This window comes from Canis lupus, chromosome 12 (assembly GCF_011100685.1).
Source record: "Canis lupus familiaris isolate Mischka breed German Shepherd chromosome 12, alternate assembly UU_Cfam_GSD_1.0, whole genome shotgun sequence".
NCBI lineage: Eukaryota > Metazoa > Chordata > Mammalia > Carnivora > Canidae > Canis > Canis lupus.
Window position 1 is genome coordinate 7,239,204 of NC_049233.1, and position 27,401 is coordinate 7,266,604.

The 27,401-nt window shown below is 36.1% G+C and overlaps 1 protein-coding gene across 3 annotated transcripts in view; it reads left to right on the plus strand.

Annotated features, from left to right (window-relative positions):
* The window catches only part of ZFAND3 (zinc finger AN1-type containing 3), a 324,904-nt gene that overhangs the window by 237,867 nt on the left and 59,636 nt on the right, over positions 1–27,401 (plus strand). For all 3 annotated transcript variants that reach the window (XM_038553941.1, XM_038553939.1, XM_038553940.1), the window contains one exon: positions 5,751–5,933. In XM_038553941.1, coding sequence (XP_038409869.1) covers positions 5,751–5,933 — 183 coding nt within the window. The remainder of the gene's footprint in view (positions 1–5,750; positions 5,934–27,401) is intronic.

Genomic DNA, 27,401 nt, shown 5'->3' on the forward strand with positions numbered 1-27,401 from the left:
GAAAAATCATTCTGAAAATAATAGAGAAAAACATGTCCAGTGAGTACATGGGGAGCTAGCTGCAGGTATTTTACTGGCCATTTTGGCTCAGCTGGTACCATTACATCATTTTCTCTGTCTTGTGGCAACATCCCATTTCTAGATACTTAAGGTTCCAAGAGTACCTTAGCTGATAATAAGTTGCCAAGATCTTGGCTTCTGTTCACTTTTGCACAGCAGTCCCATTAATAAAATTCAAAGGTTTTTACTCAGGTTTTACAAATACCTATTTTGAAAAGCTTATTTACATTTACCAAGTGGACAACTTTGTATATACGATTAACTCTACCAATTTACAATAATAATTAACCAGTTTTTTTTTTCTCATGGATGTTGAGAAGCTTGGAGATTTTTATTTTTCCCATTTATATGAGAACTTTTCAACAAGTACAGTTGTACATTACTTTGATCAGTTTTTGAGAGCCACATTTACATGACTTCATTTAATGTAGCCACAGTAAAGGCTGCATTAAATGAAGTGACTATTTCTGCACCTTTCCCTTACTGCTTTCCAGAATTAAGTGATGAGAGGCAGTCTCTTTGGCTGTTTTGTTCACATTTTTACATGTGATGTACATTTGCTCCCCTTTGACCTTGGAGTAGACTTCTGGGACTTTTTTTTCTTTATGTATATTTGTGTCCTGTCCACCCCCCTTCCCCTCACACCATCCATCAGAAGTTGGATACAAAATGATTCAGAAAGAAAGGAACAAGAGAGTAGGAACTATAAAGCAAATGTTAAGGCTAAAAGGAAGAAGAAAATTCATGGCCCTTTATATAAACTGGGAAAATGCATTTTATTTTTAATGGCTATCATTTGTTGAGTACCCATGTGCCAGATACTTTAAGTACCTTGTCTCATTTAATCCACATTATCATGAGAGGTAGAAATAATTCCCTCCTTTTGTTTTATAGACAAGACCCCCAAAGATTAAGCAGTTTGCTTTTAGCCATATGTCCGGTAAAAAATCCAGTAAAAATAGCAAAGTTAGGATTTGAATTCAGGTCCAACTTTAAAGCTCTTTTTGTGGGTGACGGGTACTGGGGGTTATTCTGTATGTTAGTAAATTGAACACCAATAAAAAATAAATTAAAAAAAATAATAAAGCTCTTTTTGGTGTATAAGTGTTTGTGTGTGTGTGTGTGTGTGTGTGTGTGTAAGTTTCTAATGTTGGCCTAAGAGTTAGAAAACTCTTAGGATTAACTCCATGAATTTCTGGTGAGTTGCATTAACTTTCATGGCTCTTGTTTTCTTTATCTGTAAGACGAAAAGATTGAGCTGGATCTTTAAAGTTAATTCTGACTATAAAATTCTGTATTTCTTGGACTCTTAATTTAATTCAAGCAGAGAGTGTGTAGAGCTTCTGCTAGTTCTTGTGTGTGCAACCAGTTTGGTTTGTAATGGATACCATTAGTCTGATTTTTTTTTTTTTTTTTCATCTCATCATCCTGTGGAGGTACAAAAAAAGTCATCATGAGAGTATGGGTTAAAAGAAGGTACTGTGCTTCAACTGAAAATTCATAAAAGAAAACTTAAAGAACAATACTTGAGTATGAAAGAGCATGGCAAGCATGGGCTGGAAGTTTGTGGGGGTTGGACTTGGTTATTGTCTGTAGACACCAATGCCATTTACCCTTAAATATTATTGTGCCTGAACGAGTGAGTTTGTGTGTTTCCAGGCATTGGAGATTGTGCTAGATGGTATAATGATGATTCAGTTGCAGTTCTTTTAGGGCCTTGTAACATTTCCAGTTAAATGGTAGAGATAGTTTTAAGAGGGGCACAATAATTATTGACAAAAGAACTAATGAGATGACATGACAAAAAAAAGCATCATTACTACATTATTACAGTATTTTTATCCCATTTATATAGTACCTTTTCCTCTAAAGGTGCTGTACAAATAACATCGAGATAATAAGCCATTTTAAAATGTCAAAACACTAAAGAATGAGAAAGCTAGGAGAAATAAATACACAGAAAAGAAGCAATAGAGGCTTTACATCACTGAGCAGCACAAAGGTTACTGACTCTTTGGCTAAATCCATTGCACTCACCATTGGATCTGTAAATCAGTGGGAGCTTGACATAGAGAGGTCTTTTTCTTGAGCCAAACCAATGCTCACTATTTTATATCCTCTGGTTGTGTTTGAAGACCATGGGTTTTGGTGTCAGATGGACCTGTGTTTAAATCCTGATCTTCCAACTTACTATTAACTTGGAACAAATTGCCTAAACTTTCACAGCCTCAGTTTCTTCATCAGTGAAGTGTGGAATGTGACTACATAATTATACTTCCTTTGTTAGGTTGTCTTGAGGATTGAAGTGAATGAGCTATACGCATAAAACATGTAGTTTAGTGCCTGGCACATGGTAAGTGCAACGTAAATAATAGCTCAGTGTATATGTAAAAGAGTGATTCTGGGGGTGCTTGGGTGGCTCAGTCAATTAAGCATTTGCCTTCAGTTCAGGTCATGATACCAGGGTACTAGGATGAAGACCCACATCAGACTCCCTGCTCAGCTCCAAGTCTACTTCTCCCCGTCTCTCTACCTCTCCACCTGCTTGTATTCTCTCTGTGTCTGTCTCTTTCAAATAAAATCTTAAAAAAAAAAAAAATACACAGTGATTCTGATGAGGTGATAGAGCATAATAGCAGCTTCTCTGGTTTAAAAGTTAAATCAGTGTGGAGTTTCAGGATCTTCTTTTCCTTCTCTGAATTGAGAATAGTAAAGCATAATCTGTACTTTTTAGACTAGCATTAGATTTTTAAATGAAACATACAGAGACTGTACATATTTTAAAGTTTATGACTTAGAATTGAAGATCCCTGTTCCTCCCTGCCTCCCCCCCCCCCCCCCCCCGCAACATAACCATTGTCCCGAATTTGGTGTATTGTTTCCACACATGTCATTATGTTGTAATTATGTATATATCCTTCCATAGCTTTTCTCACTCAGCATTGTTTTTGAGATGTTTTTGTTGTATATGTAGTACTATTCATTAATTTTAACTGCCATACAGCATTCCCTTATATGAATGAATTTTAATTCATTTTAATCTGTCCTGTCAGTGTACATTACCTATAATTTTAATATTTCTGGGTACCTGTCACCTTCACTCTTCTTCAACCTAAGAGGCAACCACTAACCTTGATTGTATGTATTAATTATTTTTCAATGGTTTAAACATACATATTCCTAAATAATATATTGAGTTTTGCCTTTTTTTAAGGTCTATATAGCTACAATCTTACTCACTTTTTAGTGACTTTTTCAGTGTGATGATTTGAGATTCATTCATGTTGATGTGTGTAGTAAAAGTTGTCTTCACAGTACACATTATTTCATTATATGAATATAGTATTATTTATGGACCTTCAGATTGTGTCTGACTTTTTACTGTTGCAAACAGTATACAATTAACATTCTGTACATGTGTGTTGATATTCTCTCACAAATATTGATAAGTAGCAATTTCATTATCACTTATTTTCTAATTTCTGATTTGACCCATGAGTTTACTTTAAATTTTTTAAATTTATTTTTAAAATATTTTTTAAATTTCCAAATATATAGAGTATTTTTGTTATCAATATTTAATTACCTTGCTCTGTGGTCAGCTGTTTTTATCTTACTAATTCTTTGGCATCTGTTAAGATTTTTGCTTTATAGGTTAAACTCTGGTCAAGATTTAGCTGGGTTTTAGTCAGTTTTTATAAGTACTCTGTGTATGTTTGAAAATAATTTATCTTATTGGGTACATGAGTCTATACTAATTGATCTTCTCTAATTTTACTAATCATTTTGGCTGAGATAGGTATGTTAAAATCTTCCCATTATAATAGTAAATTTGTCAGTTTCCATTTACTATTAATAGTAAATGATTAATATCATTTTTGTGGCTAATATTTAATATATTTGTGACTTTGTTTTCAGGTGCATGTAGGTTTAAAATTGTTTTATCTTCTTGGTAAATTCTTTGTTTTTAATTTAGTTTTTTTTTTAAACTATTATACAATGATCCTCTTTTTTTCCAATAGAGCTTTTCACCTTAGTCTCCGTTTCCTGATAGTACTGAAGCTATTACTGACTGCCTTTTTTGTTTTTTGTGTTTTTTTTTTAAGATTTATTTATTATTTGAGAGAGAGAGAGAGAGAGAGAGAGAGAGATGGAGGATAGGGGCAGAGGGAGGGAAAGAATTTCAAGTGGACTCTCCACTGAGCACAGAGCCTGAAATAGGGCTCAATCCCACAAACCTGACATCATGACCTGAGCTGAAATCAGGAGTCAGACATTTAACCAACTGAACCACCTAGATGCCCCACTGTTACTGATTTTTTTAATTATATATCTTTGTTGGTATTTTTTTTAAGATTTTATTTGAGAGAGTGTGTAAATGAGAGAATGAGAGAGAGCTTGAGCAAGGGGGAGGGGCAGAGGCAAAAGCAGACACCCCACTAAGCAGAGAACCCAATGTGGGGCTCGATCCCAGGACTGTGAGACCGCGACCTGAGCTGAAGGCACATGCTTACCTGACTGAGCTACCCAGGCACCCCTGCTGGTATTTTTTTAATATACTTAAAAAACTTTATCTTCATGTTCATGTTTTTAGTTATGTCTCATAAACTTCATAAAATGGGACCTCATTTATTGAATTGAACATTCTTTTTTAACTGCTGAGTTTAGTCAGATTACAATTATTACCATTACTAATATATCTGTACTTATTTCCTCAGTCTTATGTGTTTTCTCTTTACCCTGCTTTTTTCTGTGCTATTTTTTGTCTATCTTACCTGCCCTCTGTTGAATAACTTTTCTTTATTCCTTTTATCCTTCTACTGACCATCCCTAACATTTTAATTGTATTTGGTTTTGTAAAATTTGACATTAAATTGGTATGTATAAACATAGTGATTCCAACACCCCAGTGTTTATAGAAGCAATGTCCACAATAGCTAAAATGTGGAAAGAGCACAGAAGCCCATTGACAGATGAGTGGATAAAGAAGATGTGGTGTATATATATACACACAATGGAATGAATGTATACACACACATAAACAGTGGAATACTCAGCCATCAAAAAGAATGAAACCTTGTCATTTGCAACAACATGGATGGAACTAGAAAGTATTATGCTAAGCAAAATAAGTCAATCAGAGAAAGATAAATATCATGATTTCATTCACCTGGAATTTAAGAAACAAAAGAGATGAACATGGGGAACTGAAAGAAAAATAAGTTGAAAACAGAGAGAGGGAGACAAACCATAAGAGACTGTTAACTATAGGGAACAAACAGGGTTGCAGAAGGGGAGATGGGGGGCGGTAACTGGGTGATGGGCATTAAGAAGGGCACTTGATGAATTTGAGCACTAGTTGTTATATGCAACTGATGAATCACTAAATTCTACCTCTGAAACTAATAATATATGTTAATTAAATTGAATTTAAAGAAAAAATTGGTATGTCTGTCGTATTTCTGAACAATACAAGGACCGTGGAAAGTTTTAATTCCAGTTACTCTTCACCAATGGAAGGTATATATGATATGTTTTTGACCAGTATTTTACTCATTTTTCTATCACTCAGAGTAGTCTTTATTATTGCTGATATTACATTTAATTTTTAATTTTATACTTTTATTATTTTCTAATTTCCAAAGAAATTATGAACTCCCTAATTAAGCTGGTTATATTACTCTTTTCAGATTTTCAAAAGAAACAACCAGATGATGATTCCGCTCCAAGTACAAGTAACAGCCAATCAGATTTGTTTTCTGAAGAGACCACCAGTGACAACAACAATACCTCGATAACCACGCCAACTCTTAGTCCCAGCCAGCAGCCGCTTCCGACAGAATTGAATGTAACTTCACCGAGTAAAGAGGAGTGTAAGTGCCCAGATCTTTGAAATGCTAGAGAAAGTAGCCCAAGAATCATATCATGAGCTTCTTCGTAATGCCTTGTCTCAGGAAAAAAAAAAAAAAAAAAAAGATAGCTGCTCTTCTAAATCAAGATTAAGTGCTGACATGTAGGCCCAAGTCAGCAAGTTAGGGAATAAATTTTAGCCATTCCATAAAGCTTAAGGTCCTCTTAAAAGATATGTCTTTTCTGTTAACTGTCAAGGTATGAGATTTTGAACCAGTCTAGGTCAGTGGTTCTCAGTCCTGCTGCAAAATAGAATCCACTAGAGATTTTTTTTTTTTTTTAATTTCAATCTTCAGCACCATTCTCTGAGTCTAATTTTATTGACCTGGAGAGAGGCCCAGGGATTTTTTTTTTTTTTTTTTTTTTTTAAACTCTGCAGAGGATTCTAATCAGTGCTAATGATGAGAACCACTGGTCTAGAGAACTTACTCCTAATTCAGAAACCTTGGATTAAATCCTTACCTCTGGGGGATCCCTAGGTGGCGCAGCGGTTTAGCGCCTGCCTTTGGCCCAGGGTGCGATCCTGGAGACCGGGGATCGAATCCCACGTCGGGCTCCCTGCATGGAGCCTGCTTCTCCCTCTGCCTGTGTCTCTGCCTGCCTTTCTCTCTCTCTCTCTCTGTGACTATCATGAATAAATAAAAAATTAAAAAAAAAAAATCCTTACCTCTGTCACTCACTGGACCAAATGTTTTTAGGCAATTAACTAAGATAATAACACTATGTGCTTCATACAACATAGGGTATTTGAAGAGAGGAGGAAACTGTTTCTCTTATTCTTCTCCAAGTCCTCAGTGATAGACTTCCATATCACATACATAATAATAATATTCTATTGTCCACTTAACTTTTTTAATAATGCTGTCGCCAACTTCTTTAGGGCACAACTACAACTATAATAGTGCTGAAAATTTTAGGCACATTTTAACATAGCAGTTTTTGCTTTTTAGAAACTTTAAATTAGGGACACCTGGGTGGCTCAGCGGTTAAGCGTCTGCCTTCAGCTCAGGTTGTGATCCCAGGATCTGGGATCGAGTCCCACATCAGGCTCCTTACGGGGCACCTGCTTATCCCTCTGCTTGTGTCTCTGCCTCTCTCTCTGTGTCATAAGTAAACAAACAAACAAACAAAATCTTAAAAAAACACTTTAAATTAATAGGCTGAAATTTGATGTTTCAGATTTAATGAACATCTAGAAATCTTTGGAATATGGTAGGTTAGAATGTTCTGCGTATAAATTTGGAAAGATTAGCAGAGAACAAATTAATTACCATAAACCAGTGTACTAGGTGACTTAGAGTCTGTGTCCTCAAAGAATTTACTCTTTAATGGGGGAAATTAAATATATTTGTTACAATATATCAGTGGTTCTCAATCAGCAGTGATTTTGCATGCTCCATGCTGCTAAACATTTTACACTGCATAGGATAGCCTTCCACAACAAGGAATTATCCGGCATGACATGTCAGTAATGCCAGGGTTGAGAAACCCTGATACATGGTTATATGAACCCATTTTAATGATTCTTCTTATGTATTAAAGACAATGACTGTTGAAGAGGGTGTTGCTTTACTGGAGAATGTTGTGTTGAAGACAGATACAAGGTGGTGAAAAGACATTCTAGATAGAGTAGAATGAGCTGTGGAGGAAAGCTACATGAAGTTCTGCACTTTAGGTCCTTTTATAGAGGACAGAACTGGAAAGGTAGATGATGGTTAAGTCAGAGAGGTTTAAATGCTCAGCTAAGATATTTAGATGTTAGACAGTAGTCATGCTTTTGAGCAAAGAAAGTAAAATTATTACAGTTCTTTTGGAGAAGTGACCTGGCAGTAATGAAAATGGGAAGGATTTACACTACAATAATATTGCAGAGAAGAATTTTTTAAATATTGTAACCTATTGAATAGAGACCTAGGGGAAGGTATAGAAATCATTTAAGAGGAGGGAGAAAGAAAAGATGAAAATGGTAGTGATAATGTTAGGGTAATAGGTCTTGTTTTTAAAAATCTATTTGGAGTCATGTACTTATTGAGGAACAGATAAAAGGTATGATCTGTTGTCACAGAAAATACACACCATTCACTTATACTCAGTTTTGAATAAGATGTTTGTAAGCTCAGTATAGCCTTTAGGTGAGAACTCCTGGTTTAAGGGAAAGATTGGTACTTGTCAGAATCTAATCTGATTGGATCCGTATATACCAGAATCTGGCCACAACAAACCAACCTGAGTAGCCAAGTTGTGTGTAAGACTGAGATAACAATAGCTACCATTTATGAGCACTTTGTGTGCAAGACATTGTTCTATATGTTTTGCATATTTTCTCTTGGGTGCCTCATGATAACACAGTGCAGTAGATACTATCATTATCCCCATTTTAGAGCCAAGGTAGTAGGCACAAAGAGGTCAAGTAATTTGCCTGTGGTCACAAACTACTAGATATCAGAACCAGGATTCAAATTTAGGCATTTGGCCTCAGAAACCATGCTTTTAATCAGTGAATTCACAATGGGAAATCTAATTTCCACAGAGAATAGAAATTTTCATGTTGCCAAGATCAACACTTCCTCTCTCTGTAATTAAGGTATGTGGAAACTAAAATCATAACCAAAAGCTTTATTTTACTAATTCATCATGAAAACCCTGTAAGAGGAATTGGAAATAAAAATTATCCATACGACTAAAACATTTTCTCTGGAGGCAGACCCTTGGGAAGCCAACCCATACATATAGCAAATGGCAAAGTATGGACTCAACCAAGTGGACTCACCAAAGGAATTAAAATGAAGTGAATTTTTAATTGAGGTAGGCTGATTGTAAGGTGTGCTCTAAGGGAAGATCTTGAGCTCAATGCAAGATTCCATCTTCATACCTTCTCCCTCCTCTGCCTGGACTTAGACCTGCCCTGAGCTTTGGAGCCCCTGGGACATACTTCTGTGTTTCCATAACTTGCCCGTCTAGACCATTGTACATGGCTATGTTTTTTCTTTTTATAAATAAATACAGGTATTTATCAGGATGTCTACTACTACTACTAACTTCAGATCCATTCTTTCTCTGATGACCTCACTGCTTTAAACCATTGTGTGTTTATGTTAAGTTAAACTCTCTGAAACTAATCTTATTTCCTAATCCTTATAAGATTCACTATTGTAATCCTCAGATTTTCACAGATCTGAGGAATTGAGATTTGCTAATTTGAGATATGATGATGACTTCCATGTTTGAATGGAGCAGTTTGAGTTGGAGCTCAGGAGAGGAAGTGCAGTTCATGCACTTGAAAGATGATAGTTGAAGTCTTAACTGGTTAAATGAGATTGGCAAGTATGAGAGCAAGAAAAAGCAGTAAGAAAAGAACCTTGAGATTGAAATCAAAACAGAGGAAGCAACTAAAGAAATTGGAGAAAAGGAGAATGATAGTAGGCAAGGTCATAGAGGCCAAGGAATAAATTTCAGCTTATGATGTGCTCTTTCATAATAATAATGAAAATGTAAGCTCACATTTATGAAGTGTTTGCTATATTCTAAGCACTTTCCTAAGCTCTTTACATGTAGTAACATTTAATTTTCACAGGGTCTTATGAGGTAAATGCTTTGTTATCCTCATTTTTACAGATGAGGGAAAAAAAGCATAGGGAAGTTCAGTGACTTCAGTCCAAAGTTCCAGAACTTCTGCTTCTCAGTATAGTTCATGTTCAACCCACTAATTTGCCTCCAAAGCCTATGCTTGCAATTACTATTGTATATTGCCTCATCATTGTTAAACTGCTGCAGAGACTATAAACTGACGAGACATTTGGATTTGATGATCATGAGATTGATTACCTAAATATAAGCTATTTAATACTCTGTTGGAAAAAAAAAATACTCTGTTGCAGTGGTTTGCATATTCATTTAGTGGTCTTTGCTGAGAGCCTACTATATGTTAGGCACTAAGTTCATTGCTGGGTACAGAAGTGCATGAGATTAGGTCTCTGCCCAAAAGGAGGTCACCTTCTCAAATATATATGCCTTTCCCTGAGATTCTGACTTGTTTTCCAAAACAGGTACTGAAGAATTCTGGGGTATAAGGAGGTGGCAGCCAGAGCAATGGTCAACAGGCATGTCATTTGCAAAAGCTTTCTCAGGCAGGTTTGCTACCTCGTTGCAGTGTTATCGAGGTTGAATACTGTGTGTGCCTGATTTGTGGATGAGGTATATAGGGATGAGAAAAATAGGGAAGTCTGTTAAAGCATTAGGACAGTTGCGTTGTAAGTCAACATGAGATAATTATAGTGATTGCCAAGAAACAGTGAAGAGCCAGGTGAGAGTAGACAGCCTGATCCATAGGCACCTGGCAAATTTCTTCAGCTGTGATATACCTAGTAGAAGCAGGGTAGGGGAAGACGAGGCAGGGGATTGCTTACATTGATCTTTCAGCATCCTCAAGAGACCAGAATTTCATCTGTTGGTCCTTAATGGCTTCTTTATATAGAGGTATGGAGATGTAGAGTGTGGGAGTTGCTGGGAAATGGGCTTGGGATTGCAACTCCAAGTACTACATAATTTTGTTAACTATAGAGTAATTATTGATCTATCGTAATTGTGTAGAACTGGAAGTGCTGTGTGTTCTTTAGGACTTGTGAAAAAAGTTTTACTTTTTCTGTAATAATCAAGAGGATGAGTGTATCTGTTTTTTACTTCTCACTGTCAAATTGATATATAAAAAGAAAGGGATGGTCTGGGTACATCAATGCTATTTTGAAAAGACTGCAGGTAGAATAAGAACTACTGTCAAAAGTGTGTAAAGGAAAGAAACAGGACATATTTTTATCAAAAGGAATTCTTAAAACACCTGACCGAAGGTTAAATAAAACAGATATCCAGAAGCTCCAAAAATATTTTTTGTCTGAACACAGTTACCTACCTCTTCCTTTCCCATTGTGTCTACAGAAGAGTCTGTGGAACTTCAGCCATTAGAAACAATAAATCAGTCAATCAATCAATCAATCAATCAGTGTAAACAAAATTCAAATAGTGACCAAAGGACTTGTCATAGCATTTAAATGCTGTAATAATGGTAGCAGCTAGCACTAGAGTACTCAAGTACTGGCACTGTTTGAAATACTTTATCTGTATTAGCCTACTTTATCTTCATAATTGCCCTGTATGTTGGAGACTGTTACCATATCTGTTTCACAGATGTTCAGATGGAGGCACACATGATTGTCATACCCAAGGTTGCAAAGCAGCCTAGATTTTGGCATCATACCATAGCTTCCTGTCTCTGTAGTGATTTAGAGTGTAAAGAATATTGCATGTAAATGTAAACTACCGGAAAAAGGAGAACAAAAATAACAAAAAAAAAACTTTTTCCCCCTGCTTTTGTTGCTGTTCATTATCCTCCCAATTTCCACGGTTTTCATAGAGGAGATAAACTTTGATTTGTATTTACGTTTCTTGACCCAACTTGTAATGAGAGAAAGGATAACGTCAGATTGTAGATAGAACACTGGAACCAATTGTTCTTTTATTTTTAAATGAGGGACATACTGACTGGTCACTTTAAGTTAGAGTCTTATCAGATTGGACTTAAAAGATGAAAAAATGCCCTTTCTCGCTTCTGTAAATCAGCTTTCATATTACCCTGAACATCCTGACTTATGACACATTTGGGAGACTTCTGATGTGCATGCCCACCTAGGTTTTGTGCTTTGTGTTTTGTTTCTTCCCGTAGTTCCACTACACCATTGGATAGAAATTGAGATGTTGCAGGAGAGTTGGCTGGTCTGTTTCTTTCTAGGCAGGAGAGGAAGAGAACTGACACTTAGTTGACATCCATACCTGCTACTAGGGAAGAGTAATGACAAGAAATGTGCTTGTTTTCACATATTCTCACAATCGGATCTAGCATTTAGAGAGGGCCCACCTCATGTAGAATACTTCCCTAAGCTTTGTAGAGGCATATAGTAAATAAATAGTAGCCAACACATATATAAAACTATATAGTTTGCAAGAGGAATTGGCAAAATATAGCCCATGAGCCACATCCAGACCATCACTTGTTTTCATATGGTCTACAAGCTAAAAATGATTTTAGACAATTGAAAAGTATTTTGTGACATTTAAAAATTTTATGAAATTTAAATTTCAATGTTCATAAGATTTTATTGGAATACAGTTATGCTCATTCATTTATGTATTGTGTCTGTGGCTTCTGCAACAGCCAAATTGGGTAGTTGCTGCAGAGATGCAGTGGTTCTTTTCAGAAAAAGTTTGCTAATCTCTGTTTATCAAAGCACTTTAACAAACATTTTCCTGGGATCATCCTGACAGTGTGCAATGTAGGCATGGCAGATATTCTCCTTATTATTCTACAGATGAGAAAAAGGTTTGTAAGGTAATTTGTTTTGAGTCACATGACAGGACTAGCTCTCAGCTCTGGGCCATTTTCATCCATAATACTCAAGATTTTTCATATTTTTCTCGACTGCATCTACCCAAGAGATACTTTTGTAATACCCAAAAGAAAGGATGCAGAAAAAGTGAGAACCATACTAACTGGAATGTTAATAAAGATTGTTAATGATTAAAGCTTCATTTCTAAGTGCTGGCTGGATTTTATTTTAATTATGACAGTGATTCCCAAAATAGAAATTCAAGAACATTCTTTATCTGTGATTAAATTAATTTGGTTGAATAAGGAGATTTTCATTGTTTCCTTGGAAACTGGTTCCTGGTGATACCCTGGCTCCCCCAGGCATTTAAAAAACAAAATAAAATACTACTGCATTTTCACAGATGTCCTTGCTAGACTGCCTTGGGTCTTTTAACGTGCGTTGGGCTTCACTGGCTACTAAGTCTTCATTCCTGTCTGACAAGTCCTTATCTGTCCCCTGGAAAATTAATACCACAGCCACCAAGTAGCTAGACTGTTTGTTTTTACCACTTAAATTTCTAAAAATCTTTCAGTGAAACTAGTTTCCCCTTTTTTGGACTATGCCTCCCTCAGAAGACTGGATTGATATACTGGGCAAAACAGGCTGGCTTATTCTAGTAGAACATTTAGAAAATATTACCTATTAAAAAAAATACTCTATGACTTCCTGCCAGGCTAGTTTTAAATGAAACATGGTGGGGAGATTTATTTACAGTTCTCTCTCTATGTGTCTTTCTCTTCCCTTTTCTCTAATGAAGCTCAAAGCATCAGGCCATTTATTAGAGATAATTACACAACAGATGGAGCTTTTCTGATATATAATAGTCTCAAAGTGGAAGATTCTTTCCCATAATGAAGAATGCCCAAACTTTAAATGTCTCTTTTGATTTTAATTTAAAGGTATTGTTTTTCAGTGCATTTATTTATCCTGGAGCTCATTCTGTAAAGCATGCTGCTTTTATTAGAGCTGTGTACTAAAGAGATTGATACTGTGCAGTACGGTATATATGCAGTACAGCATATAATGTATAGTTATATGCTATATTGAATTGAATGGCTATAATTTACCAGTAATCAATATACGGGATCATTAAATTAATCACTGTCAAAAAGCAGAAGGACTTGAGCAGTTTAGCAGTGTTTTCTTAAGGAAATTATTTCTGTTCCATAATGTTAGCTGGGTTGAAACTAGTTGAGGCACTTACATATCATCTGGCCTTCAACTTGTAGTCAAAATAAAAACCAAAGTAAAGCAAAACTATGATTTTTAAATTACTCATTTGCTGGCTTTTCTTTTCCTTAAAAGAGTTTTAATCCTATTTTCTAAGTGTACAAGGAAAACAAAGACATACAGGCCTATATAAAATCAAAGATGAAGATACTTCTTTCATACCTCTATCCCTAAACCTCCATTAAATTCCCATTCTTTCCAGAGTTAACCATGTTAATTCATTTTGAGTCATACTTTTTAAATGCAGTTCTATATATGTTTGCATACATAAAGATTTTCTTCATTTTTATACAAATGAGAACATATTCCATGTACTGTTTGTAGTTTGCTCTTTTAATTTAACAGTATATTTTTTAAAGCTTAATTTACTTATTTTAGAGAGAGCACGAATGGGAGGGGTGGAGGGAGAAGGAGAAAGAATCTTAAGCAGACTTTTTTGCACCGCATTTTCTGCACTGTTAAAGAGAGCCCGACTTGGGGCTCGATCTCAAAATGCTCAAATCAACCTGAGCCAAAACCAAAAGCCAGACACTTAACCAACTGCACCACCCAGGTATCCCAACAGTGCATTTTAGAAATCTTTCCATATTGACACATAAAGACCTTTGTAATTCTTTTTCAAATGCATAATATTTCTTCTTCTTCTTCTTCTTCTTCTTCTTCTTCTTCTTCTTCTTCTTCTTCTTCTTCTTATTATTATTATTATTATTATTATTATTATTATTATCATTATTATCTCTTTTGAGGCTGTTTCTAATATTCCACTACTATATATCATGTGAAATAGACATTTTTGTACATGACTAATGGCACATGTACCATTAGGAGAAACAAGGAGTCACAGAAGAGTATATTTTAACTTTTGATGTACATGGCCAAACTAATTTCCAAAATGACATTACCATTTTATACCCCTAAGAATAGTGTTTAAGAGATTTGCCATGCTTTTAGCAATGTTAGGTGTTCTGGGGGAAGGGAGGCAATAGGTAAAAGAAGGGCTCATTTTAACTTACATTCCCTTGACATCTCCTGGTAGGAAGATTGAGCACTGCTGCATATGTTTATCAACTGTTTGTCTCCAGTGGTTTGCCTATCTCTGTTCTTATTTATTTTTAAAGATTTTATTTATTTATTCATGAGAGAGACACACAGAGGGAGGTAGAGACATAGGCAGAAGGAGAAGCAGGCTCCCTGTGGGGAGCCCGATTCAGGACTCGATCTCAGGACCCCAGGATCACAACCTGAACTGAAGGCAGATGCTCAACCACTGAGCCACCCTGGCGTCCCTCTTATTTATTTTTTAATTGTCTTTTTCTTACTGATTTGTAGGAACTCATAAGTCCTTGTTACATATTTTGCAAATGTTTTCTGCTGGTATGTCACTTGGCTTTTTTATTTTTTTTTTTTTTATTTTTTTTTATTTTTTATTTTTTTTAATTTATTTATTTGTGATAGTCACAGAGAGAGAGAGAGAGGCAGAGACACAGGCAGAGGGAGAAGCAGGCTCCATGCACTGGGAGCCCGACGTGGGATTCGATCCCGGGTCTCCAGGATCGCGCCCTGGGCCAAAGGCAGGCGCCAAACCGCTGCGCCACCCAGGGATCCCCCTTTTTTTTTTTTTTAATTTTTATTTATTTATGATAGTCACAGAGAGAGAGAGATAGAGGCAGAGACATAGGCAGAGGGAGAAGCAGGCTCCATGCACCGGGAGCCTGATGTGGGATTCGATCCCGGGTCTCCAGGATCGCGCCCTGGGCCAAAGGCAGGCGCCAAACTGCTGCGCCACCCAGGGATCCCTGTCACTTGGCTTTTAATTTTGATTTGGGTGCCTTGTATTTTATTAGAAAATTTACAGAATTTTTAAAAGTCAAGTCTGTGGGTCTTTTGTCTTCTAGGTTTATATCTTTCTTAGAAGGCTTTCTCTACCACAGGGTTATAAAAGTATATTCTTATATACTTTAATACTTTTATAGTTTATCTTTTTCTATATTTAGCTCTTGAATCCATCTGGAATTTATTTTGTATATGATATGAGGAAAGTGATTTACCTTTATAATTTTTCTGAATGGAGAACCAATTATCTTAAAACCATTTATTAAACAGGCCTGGTTTGTGGGGTGCCTGGGTGGCTCAGTTGGTTACGCATCCAACTCTTGGTTTTGGCTCAGGTCATGATCTCACGGTTGTGAGATCGAGCCCCATGTTGGGCTCTGTGCTGAGCATGGATTCTGTTTGGGATTATTTACCTCTCCCTGACCCTTCCCTTCTGTTCCTCCCCCTGCTGTAGTGCATTCTCTCTCTAAAATAAATTTTTAAAACCTTTAAATAGGCCTGGTTTGAAATACCATTATTATTGAATAAACATGTATCTGTTTGGGGGCTCTTTTATTTTGTTCCATTGGTCTATTTATATTTTCCTAAGACTGAAATATAGCTTTGTGGCATGTATTGGTATCTGATAGAGCTGGTCCCCTTAGTTTATTTTTTTCTAAATTTCATTAGCTGCTATTTTGTATTTTCTCTTCTTGATGAATTTATATTTAGCTTGTCAAACTATATTAATAGTTACAGTGTGATTTTGATTGGGATTATTGAATCCATAGATTGATTTGGGACATTTTAGTACACTATTGGGCCTTCTCATATAGGAATATTGTTTGCTTTCATTTATTCAAACTTTATATATTTTTTGAATAAACACCTCAATTTCTTTTTTTCCATCTTTCATTTTCTTCATGTAACTCTTGTACATTTGTTACCAGAATTTCTCCTTTTCAGCCTTATTTTTTTTTCTTATTTTCATTTCTAACTCTAATGTGACTATTTCTAGTAGTATTTCACAAATACAGTATTTGTTATAGGGTTTTCTTTTGTAGATATTTATCAGTTTAGGAAAATTCTTCCATTTGTAGCTTGTTTATTTTATTTTTTTTTAAGTCAGAGGAGTGTTGAATTTTATAAAATCCTTTTTAGCATCTGTGGAGGTGATCATTTGGATTTCTCCTTTAATATGTAATCTCTTAAAAAAAATATGTAATCTCTTAATTTGATGGACTTTCAGGGTTAAACAATCTTTGCATTCCTTGAATTAAACCCTACGAGTTCTTTTAGTATACTGCTGGCTTCAAAATGCTGATTTTATTTTAAATTTTACACGTTTTTAATAAGTGAGTTGTGTGTGTGTGTGTGTGTGTGTGTGTGTGTGTATGTTTATATATGATAGGCATGCTATTCCTGTTTAGTTTTGGCATCAGTTACATTAATCTCATAGAAATCTTTTTATCTTTTCCTGTGCTGTAACACAAATTTTTGTCTTATGCTCTCACATTATGTAATGTATCTATTCTTTGAAAGCTTGAAGAACTTACTCATAAAACTGATTGGCCTGATACTGGGCTATTCATATTTTCTACCTCATTTAATGTCAATTTTGAAATCAGTATTACTAAAAATGTCAGTTTCATCTAGAGTTCTGAATTTATTGCAATATATAACTTTCATTTATTAACTTTATATATTGTACCAAGTACACAAACTAAATCTTATTCTTAATTACCCTGATATTGGCTATAGTTCCTAATGTGTTTTTGTTCATGATCCTCTAGTTAACTCGATAGAGAAATATCAAAGGTCTGGGAAGTTGTCACTGCCACCATTGTGTTTTTGTAGCATTTACAGCCATATCTTGCCTCCAGTCTTGTCCTAGTCCATAAATTTGTCAAATGAGTCTCCCATTCAAATCATGTTAGACAAGAAAGAAAAATCTTTAATGGCCTTATCATCACCTGTCTGGTCATTCAGATTCTTAATTGTATATCACACATCCTCCCCTATAATCTGGACCTTTATTGTATCTGACCTGCTTACCCATTTCAGCAGTGATTCTCAGCTCTGAGCCAAGCTAGACCCTTATTTTCTCAGGAGACACTTTGGCACTTGTCTTACTATTTTTATTCATGTTCTTGGAAACTGTCTCAAACCTATTTATCCACACTAATTGCTACATCCGAGGAATTTCTATACTTCTTACTATAACATTTAATCCCATATTGTTTTGGTTACCTCTTTGACCTAATAATATCATCTCCTTATACCAGCTTAGAGAGTAAACCTACAATTTGCAGAGACTTTATTATATGTTGTTTTGCTGTTTCCCAGAGTGCCCAGTACAGTCTTGGCAAACAGTACTCAGTGTAAATGCTTACTGATTTAAATACTTAGAAAGTTTTCTAACTCTTTTTTACTTTTGGAAACCTACTTCATGTGTTTTGGTACATTAAGGAGAGATTTGTTATTGCTTGAACCTGATTTGGAGCAACTTAATATTCGTTTATTATTTTCTGTGACTGTGCCATTCAGTATCCCCAAGATGAAACAACTCAAAAAGGCAGTTCCCCGACCAAAGTTTGAAATTCAGTTGCCTTGTTGTGGTAACAGTTAATCTCTTTTAACCACCAGAGATTTTGGAATAAGGGGAGACAGGCCCCCCAACCCATCTCCTTCCCTCCCTCCCTTCTTTTTTTGACTGTGCAAATAGCACAGTCAAAAAAAGAAATAGTATTTCTTTTGTCACCTGAATTTCCCCCTTTGGGATTCCCCTTTGTCAGACAGAAGACTAGCAGACTTTAAATACTCATGTTTAAGGCTCCCTTAAGAAGTCTGCAAATCTGAAAGGCTTGTTTCCCATAAAGATTTCCTCAGGCACCTAGGAGATTAGATTATAAAGTTACTGATACTCAAGACTAGATTTTGAAGCAGCGTTATCACTGCCCCCATCTCTGCAAATGCAGATTTTGTTTTATGTTCTTATTAAATGAAGTGCTCTGTACTGCTGTGAAAATAAAGGTCACAGTGAACAACTACATTTCACACAGCTTTAGCCCTTTGCAGTTGTCATATTTTTATTTTGTGTAGATACAGGTAATGGGTGACACTGTGCTGATTCTAAACTGAATCTAAGTCTTACTATGACAGAAGTATTGGCTGAAAAAAATCATATTATAATAGGACCATCTATTTGAGTGTGTTAGAAGTAGTTATTTTAACCTTATATTTTAATTGTGTTTGTGAACTTCTCCTAAAATTCATAGCTGCCAGAGCCAAAGCAACTACATAAACTTCCATTTTCTATTCACATGTTCTGTCATTTCATAAACCATCTCACTTTTTAATCTGTCAAAAGGACAGTTTTTTAGATTTAATAAAAACCATAGGATGCCATCTTTGTAAGGAAGTTTTTTAATTCCAAAATAGCAGTATAAAACCGCTTTACTACATAATTCAAATTGTGGCATTTTTAGCTATTATTTTTGCAAAGAGAGGTCCCATTAGCAAGACTTTCTAGTGTTTACTTCTGTAAAAAGAAGTTTGAACGCAGGTTACCTTTCATTCAGCATCACTGGACACTTTGCCAGACGTGGCACAGCAACTTATGGGAGAGGCTCAGCCAAGAACCAGGGAGGAAGGGACCTGTGTTCAGAATTCTTTTTAAATGTCCACAGGGAAATACCTATTGCCTAAATAGAAGTCTTTTTCCATTTTCTGTGAAGCTTCTTATGAAGAACATGCACAAGTCACCTCTCTTTTAGAGGAAGGCATTGCAGCCTTTTGGTTGCTGACACGGGCCAAGATTTATAAGAATGCTCTTAGTAGCTGAACTATGTCAAAAATAAAAGCTCTTCTAATGCTGAGTGGTTTCTCCATTAATGTGTTATGAGATTCATGCTCATGTTGATGGTAAAATGCAAATATAGAAATCTGTGTTGGGCGTTAGTTATGCCTGTAAATAGTCAGAACTGAAGCCTAAATTGAAGAAGTGACAGCTCCTGATTTCATATCCATATTAAATATGCTTTATCACGGAGAGAAACAAGTATCTAAAAATAGAAGTATTAGCCAGGTGATATTTTGACCCCTCAAAAAAGGAGTCTAATTTTGATCCCTAAGGTGGTAGTGTCTTGGAATTTCAGTGTTATTTGCTATTGGACTTTATTCACATTTTGCAATCTTGATATTGGGTGTTTTGTTAGTTTCTTAATATATTGGAAGCTCTGTTTTGGTTATTAGGGTTCTGGGTGAGAGATCACATCTGAAAAACTGAAATCAAACACTTAGCGGCTCAGAATCTTTTTTAATTCCTTGAAACATGTTTTTATTCTCTACATAGGTAGCAGAAACAGAATGTCCTAGGTTGAAATTATGACTGTAGAGTTGATTCCATTATCTCTTGCCTTTATTTACTTAAATATTTAACATTTCGTTGAGAATGTGCTAAGTGTCTTACTGATACTAATAGTAGTGCAAGGTCTCTGCCAGACCAGAATAAGCCAGTTGGCACATGAGAAAAGTATGGAGAAATTGGAAATTATATTAACCTTTATTAGGGTCATTGTTTTGTTCTATACCAGTGGTTCTCAAAGTATGGTCTAAGAACCTTTAGAGGTCTCAAAGACCCATTTGGAGTCCTTCCTTTTCCGGTTGTGTATCTGTGGAAGGGTGAATTTTATTGATAGCCCTCATTAAAAATTGAATGCACATGCAGATGTGAAAATTCAGAAGTCTGTTAAGACAGATAGCTTTCATAATTTTCAAAAAACTGCATGGGTTTTTTTTAAGATTTTATTTATTTATTCATGATAGACATAGAAAGAGAGAGAGAGAGAGAGGAGAGAGAGGTAGAGACACAGGCAGAGGGAGAAGCAGGCTCCATGCCAGGAGCCTGACGCGGGACTCGATCCTGGGACTCCAGGATCGCGCCCTGGGCCAAAGGCAGGCACCAAACCTCTGAGTCCACCCAGGGATCCCCAAATGCATGGTTTCTTTTTCTAAAGCAGTATGTTTTTATGTTGACCTGTAGTTATTTTTATGAATTTTAAATGAAGTTATATTTTTAAATTTTTTCAGCTTTAATTTTATTTTTTATTTTTATTTTTTAGATTTTATTTATTCATGACAGAAAGAGAGGCAGAGAGAGAAGCAGTTCAGCTTTAATTTTAGATCAGGTACATATCAGCAGATATATCCCACATAAGCAGAAGGTCTTTAGTGTCCTTAATAATTTTTAAGTATAAAAAGATCCCAAAGGGGTGCCTGGGTGGCTCAGTTGGTTAAGCATCTGACTCTTGATTTTGGCTCAAGTCATGATCTCAGGGTTCTGAGATCGAGTTCCATGTGGGGCTTGCCTCTGAGTATGGAGTCTGCTAATCCCTCTCTCTCTGTTCCCACCCCACCCCACTCCCTTGGTCTCTCTCTCCATCTCTAAAATAAATTAATAAAATCTTTAAGAAAAGGGGGTGGGCCCCAAGACCAAAATTTTTGAGAACTGCTATGCTAGATCAACATGTAAATATGGCAAAAATCCATTATATTTATAATAGTTCCATATCCCTTCTGAATAGTTATGTATGTTCAGTAATTGCTTTTGGCCTGGATCATTTTCATTCAGCAGTAAAAACTATTTTTGAACACCAAACATACTAGATTACTAAAACAAGTACGACTTTGCTCTTGCCCTTGAGGCTCATTCCATATAAGGCCATTGCTGGGTCATGAGAGACTATTTCTTCAACATACATCCCCTGCACCCAGCAGGATGTCCACTTTAACTCCTATAGAAGAGTCCATCGGTACTAGGCAAATGGAAAACATTCCTGATTTCATTTTGCTTGTAGTGTTGTTCCCAGGGGAAGGTGGTGTGGGAGAATTACAAATTTTATTTCTATTGAGCCAAATAGGCTAATAAGCATACTCACATACAAACATACACTAACATTTGCAGAGCTGCCCAACACTATAATTATTTTGGGGAGCAGGATAGAATGGTAATGAAATTTTGAGAAGCCCTTTATGAACAAAATAGATAGCTACCAATAGCAACTTCTGACTCACTTTGAAAATCCCCTTCTCATGAATTTAGCTCTAAATGATGTGAGAGATCACACAATAAATTAGGATTAGAACTTCTGAGAGATTAACACTTAGATTCTGTAACAAGCTTTGTAAATGGTTTAATTTGGAGGTTTCATTTGGAGAAATGGGAGGGCTATTATCTGTGCTGAAGATTTTCTGTAAACTTAGATTCTCACTCATTACATCTTTATGTATCCTTGTTTTTAATCGATGGTGCTTTTCAAACTCAATTATGTAGACAGATTAGGTGTGTTCTTTCTGATTAAAATAATTCATGAATTGTAGGTTTAAGGTGAGGTTGGAGGATCACCTTTTCTGAGGGAGATGACTTATTTTCTTGTGCTTTTTTATCTGCCCCTGATATTCATTTCTTACTGTTTGTTTCTTACCATTTACTACTTTAAGTCTCTCCATGTGTCTATTGTAGGCTTTTAAAGAAGGAATATTTTGCTAGTGAAGAAATATAGATTCTTTGAATATTTTTAAAAGACAGTTTTACATTCATAATATGGCCAAATCAGGAGACAAGTAGAGTTCATTTTACTAAGCCTGTTGTATAGGATTTTGGGGTTTTTGGAGGGCTTGGGTTTTACTTTTTTTTTTGAGTTGCCTCATCAAAAATTATTGATAAGATATTATAAATCTCTTGAGAGGGAGGAGAATTGTAGCTCTTGAATCACCTTTTGAACACTGAGCCTAGAAAAGTGAGAATCCTGCACAGTAAACAATGTGCAGATTATGAGAGAGTGGAATTGACAAGCCGGTTAAAAAAAAAAAAAAAAAAAAAGGATGATGCATTTCTAATTAGCCCATAGCGTCTTTAGTTGGAAATTAATTAGATACTGTTATGTAAATGTCTTGTTAATTAAGTAAGAATATTGAAGTGTTATAAATCTGCAAAAGGAATGGCTATTTTGTGTATTAATTTTTTGTAGATACCATGAAAGAGCTAAGAGTAGAATATTTGATTATTGAGGTTTTGGCAATTTTTAGCTGACTGACTCCTTGACAGTCCATTTTTCCTAATTGATGTACTTTACCACATGGTATAACTGCAGCCAATGAGGGCTATGGATCCAGGAGCCAAAAATAACCAGTCAGCACAGCTGTTTTAACAAAACCTTTCTGAGTAAATTGTTGATCTCTATTATTTTCAAGGTTAAGGAGAAATACTATTTTTCTATATTTACTCAGCCTTAGATCTGGAGTGCCTAAGATGATTGCCATCCTAAATGCAGCTGCCTCCAACCCTGTGTACTTTGTTTCCTCCCTGAGACATAGTCTCCAACCCCTAGTCTGTTGGGTTGACTACTACATGGGTAGGCTCTGAGGTATTTTTTTACATGCTCAGTAACTCTACAGGAGACTGACAGAAAATTCAAGAATTCTGCAACTTCAGCTTGAAATATGAGTGTTGATAATTAATGGAATACCTTTATTCACTCCTGGTTTTGCAGATTATAGTGAACTTAGTATGCAGATTTGACCCCTGTCTTCAACTGTACAGGGCTGAAATTAGTACTGTTTCTCCAAGAAAATCCACTACCCTATTAGAAATGCTATAAAGAGTTCTTGTTGGGAATATAGCTGAAGAATTTTATTTCATGCCTTTCATGTGGAATTGCAAATGCAATCCATAGTGCTACATTATGTATCACACGTTTAATACAAGAAGAGAACATCCCTAGAAGACAAAATAGTGTATTCAGATTTCTGCTCACAAACCACAAACTTGCAAATTCCAGATTATAAATTGTTAAAACTTAGGAAAAAGTCTTCTGAATGTAATATCAGATGCAAAATTATAATCTGTCAATAAATATCTTCAGATAGTGAAGAAATTTGAAAAAATCAGATATTTAATATGCTTTAGCAAAAGAAAGCAAAAAGTACTCCTAGTGGTTGGCTAAATGGTAGTTCAGGTTGGTTAATCCTGATACCATTTGGTTCAGAATCTCCAGAGACCCTGTCATTAAACAAAGAACTTTTGTGTTGTTGTTGTTTTTTAATATTCAAAAACCCAAAAGTTGCCACTACTGTAGGCTAGAGAGTAATGGTGTGAATCATTCTGAAAATGTAAAGAAATACATTTCTTTTCCTAACTATGATCACACTGAACACATAACACAGATGCACATACACATAAATCACATTCGTTTATAAAACCCAATTATAAAGAGGCTTCCTCACCTTGCTCTTTAGTTATTAGCTCTGTCTACCCTGCTGCTTGGGAAGAAGAGGATATAGGGCCAAAAGTAGGAGCAGGGTTTACAGTGACTTATTGGACCATATGCCACCCTTCTCGGGCATTAGAAAGCTCAATAAAGAAAAGTCCACTCCCTTCCTTGATGGAGCAGGTGCCCTGACTTTGATCCTTACTATCAACTCTCAAAATTATTTTGTTTGCTTTAACCACATGGCACCCATGTTGTATTTTTTGTTGTTGTTGTTGTTCTTGTTGTGGACAAAAACTTGAAAAGGTTTCCTTTGAATGGTCTTAATTTTCTGTATTCATTTTACCAGAGTTGATTTGGAATTACAGATGGTCCCTGACCTAACAGTGGTTCAACTTAGGATCTTTATAATGGTGTGAAAGCCATATACATTCAGTAGAAACCATACTTGAATTTTGAATTGGGATCTTTTCCCGGGCTAACAGTATATGGCACGGTATCCTCTCGTGCTGGGCAGCAGCAGGGAGAACAGCTCCCAGTCAGCCTTACCTTCACAAGGGTAAACACACTTAGAACCATTCTGTACCCATACAACCATTCTGTTTTTCCCCTTAGGACACTACTCAATAAATTACATGAGATATTCAAACTTAATTTAAAATAGGCTTTATGTTAGATGATCTTGCCCACCTATAGGTTAATGCAGGTGTTCTGAGGAGACTTAAGGTAAGCTGGGCTAACTATAGTATTTGGTAGATTAGATGTATTAAGTGCATTTCTAACTTTGGATTTTCACCATTTCTTACTTAGGATTTTCAGGCTTTATCAGGACATAACTCCATTGTAAGTTGAGGAAGACCTATAACTGTGTACTGGTAGATATAATGTCCTATGACTACTCCTTTTGAGCGTATAGGAATTTTGTTTGACAGCACAATTAGTGTAGAATATATGTGCAGTGCTCATATGCATCTGTTTTGGATTTTAAAGAGTTTCATAGGTTATAGTCTACCAGACCAAACTTAATTCCAAGCTCTCTGTTTATAATACTGTCCAATTATCAAAGCTGGGTTATATTATCACTGATACTTACTCATGCTGTCAGTTTGTTTTGGCTCAACTATGGTTCTATTTGTACTTTACTATAATGTAGTGAATACATTGGATTGGGTTGTTATTTTAACAAGCTCTCTGGAGAACACTTTCATGATGATGCATGTTGAGATATGCTAGGTAGCCTTAAAGTTTTTGCATATTTGCCAAAACCCATAGAAATTCATTCATTAGAAATTTTAAAAAAGGACCAACTCTCAACCCACAGATTGAGGTAAAGATTACATTTGTGAATATGGGAGTGTTAAGTCATGAATCCCAGCTAAATTTCTCTAGGGATTTTGAATTGGCCAGTTTCTCCCTTCTCTCATAATTTTACTGGATGAATTCTTTTATGTCCTTTGAAAAAAGTATTCTGGAAGTTATGCTGTTATTGAATCTTGTGTTCCGTGCAGTTCACCATTTAGTGGGTACTCAGTGATGTTGGCCAGATGTTGAGCTGGGAGTTAAAGAAAATGTTACCAGAGATTGGAACTGACTGGGCTGTTAATATTTACATTGTGTTCAGCTGGTTTTAAAATGTGCACTAAGATCACTTCCTATACCCAGCCTTACCCATTGTTGCATCAAAATTTCCATAGTCTGGGTTTGGGAATCTCTATTTTGAAAATGCTCCTTTGAACTTTCTAGATTCTGGAAATATTCTAATGTTTTTATCTGATGGTTGCTACATAAGAGTGTGTGTGGGGGATCCCTGGGTGGCTCAGTAGTTTAGCGCTGCCTTTGGCCCGGGGTGTGATCCTGGAGACCCGGGATCCAGTCCCACGTCGGGCTCCCTTCATGGAGCCTGCTTCTCCCTCTGCCTGTGTCTCTGCCTGTGTCTCTGCCTCTCTCTCTCTCTCTCTCTCTCTCTCTCTGTGTGTGTCTCATGAATAAATAAATAAAATTAAAAAAAAAAAGTGTGTGTGTGTATCTGTTAAAACCTTTCAGTGCATGTGGTCTATATATACAATGGAATATTTTTTTTTTTTTTTTTTTAAATTTTATTTATTTATGATAGTCACACAGAGAGAGAGAGAGAGAGAGGCAGAGACATAGGCAGAGGGAGAAGCAGGCTCCATGCACCGGGAGCCCGACGTGGGATTCGATCCCAGGTCTCCAGGATCGCGCCCTGGGCCAAAGGCAGGCGCTAAACCGCTGCGCCACCCAGGGTTCCCTATACAATGGAATATTACTCAGCCATTAGAAACAACAAATACCCACCATTTGCTTCAAGGTGGATAGAACTGGAGGGTGTTATGCTGAGTGAAGTCAATCAGAGAAGGACAGACATATGGTTTCATTCCTTGGGGGAATTTTAAAAAATAGTGAAAGGGATTAATGGGGAAAGGAGAGGAAATGAGTGGGAAATATCAGAGAGGGTGATAGAACATGAGAGAGATCTAACTCTGGGAAATGAACAAGGGGTAGTGGAAGGGGAAGTGGGCGGGGGGATGGGGTGCCTGGGTGACGGGCACTGAGAGGGACACTTGATGGGATGAGCACTGGATGTTATATGTTGGCAAATCGAACTCCAATAAAAAAATATACAAAAAAAAACTTTCAGTGTGTCTTAAATAAGATTGACACACTTAATTCCAGTATTTAATTCTTACTGTAATGTTTCAATTTAAAAAAAAAGGTTTTTTAAAAAAATGCACATTACTCTCCTGATTTCATCGAGCAGCTTCCAGTGGTTACTTAATAAACACTATTAATTGCTCACTGTTCACATAGTCATGACCCAAGAGTAGATGACATAGTGGGTCTTGGCTCCTGGAGCATAAAGTCTGGTGATAGAAAAAGTGATATATAATATAAAGCTTTATAGTTTATAAAGTCTTTTTGTACAGATGATCTCATCAACACTGTGGCTTATAGGCAATTTACTATGCCTACTTTTCTGTTAAACTTATCCAGGATTACTCAGCAAGTAGGGAGTAGTTGCAGGACTTTAAGTCTTCTCTAACAGCCTTTAATTCCCCCAGAAATAAGAATGCTTCAGACAACAACAGCAAAAACCAAAATCAAAAACCTCACATGGAGGCAAAAGCTAAAGTGTTTTTATGAAGCTGTAGAAGCCATTGTCCAAAGGGTTCTGATATGGGATTTGTGTCAGATTTTCCTGCAGCTCATTGTCACTCCATGTTGCCTATTTTTCATGGCACGGTTGCCCATTTGGACTCTGGATTTTTGTATGTGAAGCTTTCTCTAATGATAATGATGTTTGTAGGAAAATTTTTCAACTTAAACGCTCTTTTTGCCTTTCTAACTTTCAGTTTATTCTTTGTCTCATTTTCAAATTCTTGAGAAGTATTTCCAGGTGATACTGGCAAATGGTGAATATCATTCTTCTGATTACATTTAGCATTTATTACTTGTTCCATATTCTTTGGCAGGCACTTGGTCATTTCCCATTCAGCTCTTTATTGCTGTCATGTATTGTTCTTTATGTACACAAATTTTGTCTTCCTAAAAAGATTTATAAACTCCCTTTGCATGAGACTAACCCATGGAGTGGCACATTGTAGGATTTTCTAAGTGCTCTTTGGCGTTAACAATACACTTGCTTGGTTTTTCCTCCCTTTTCCTGTTTACTCTCTGTGTC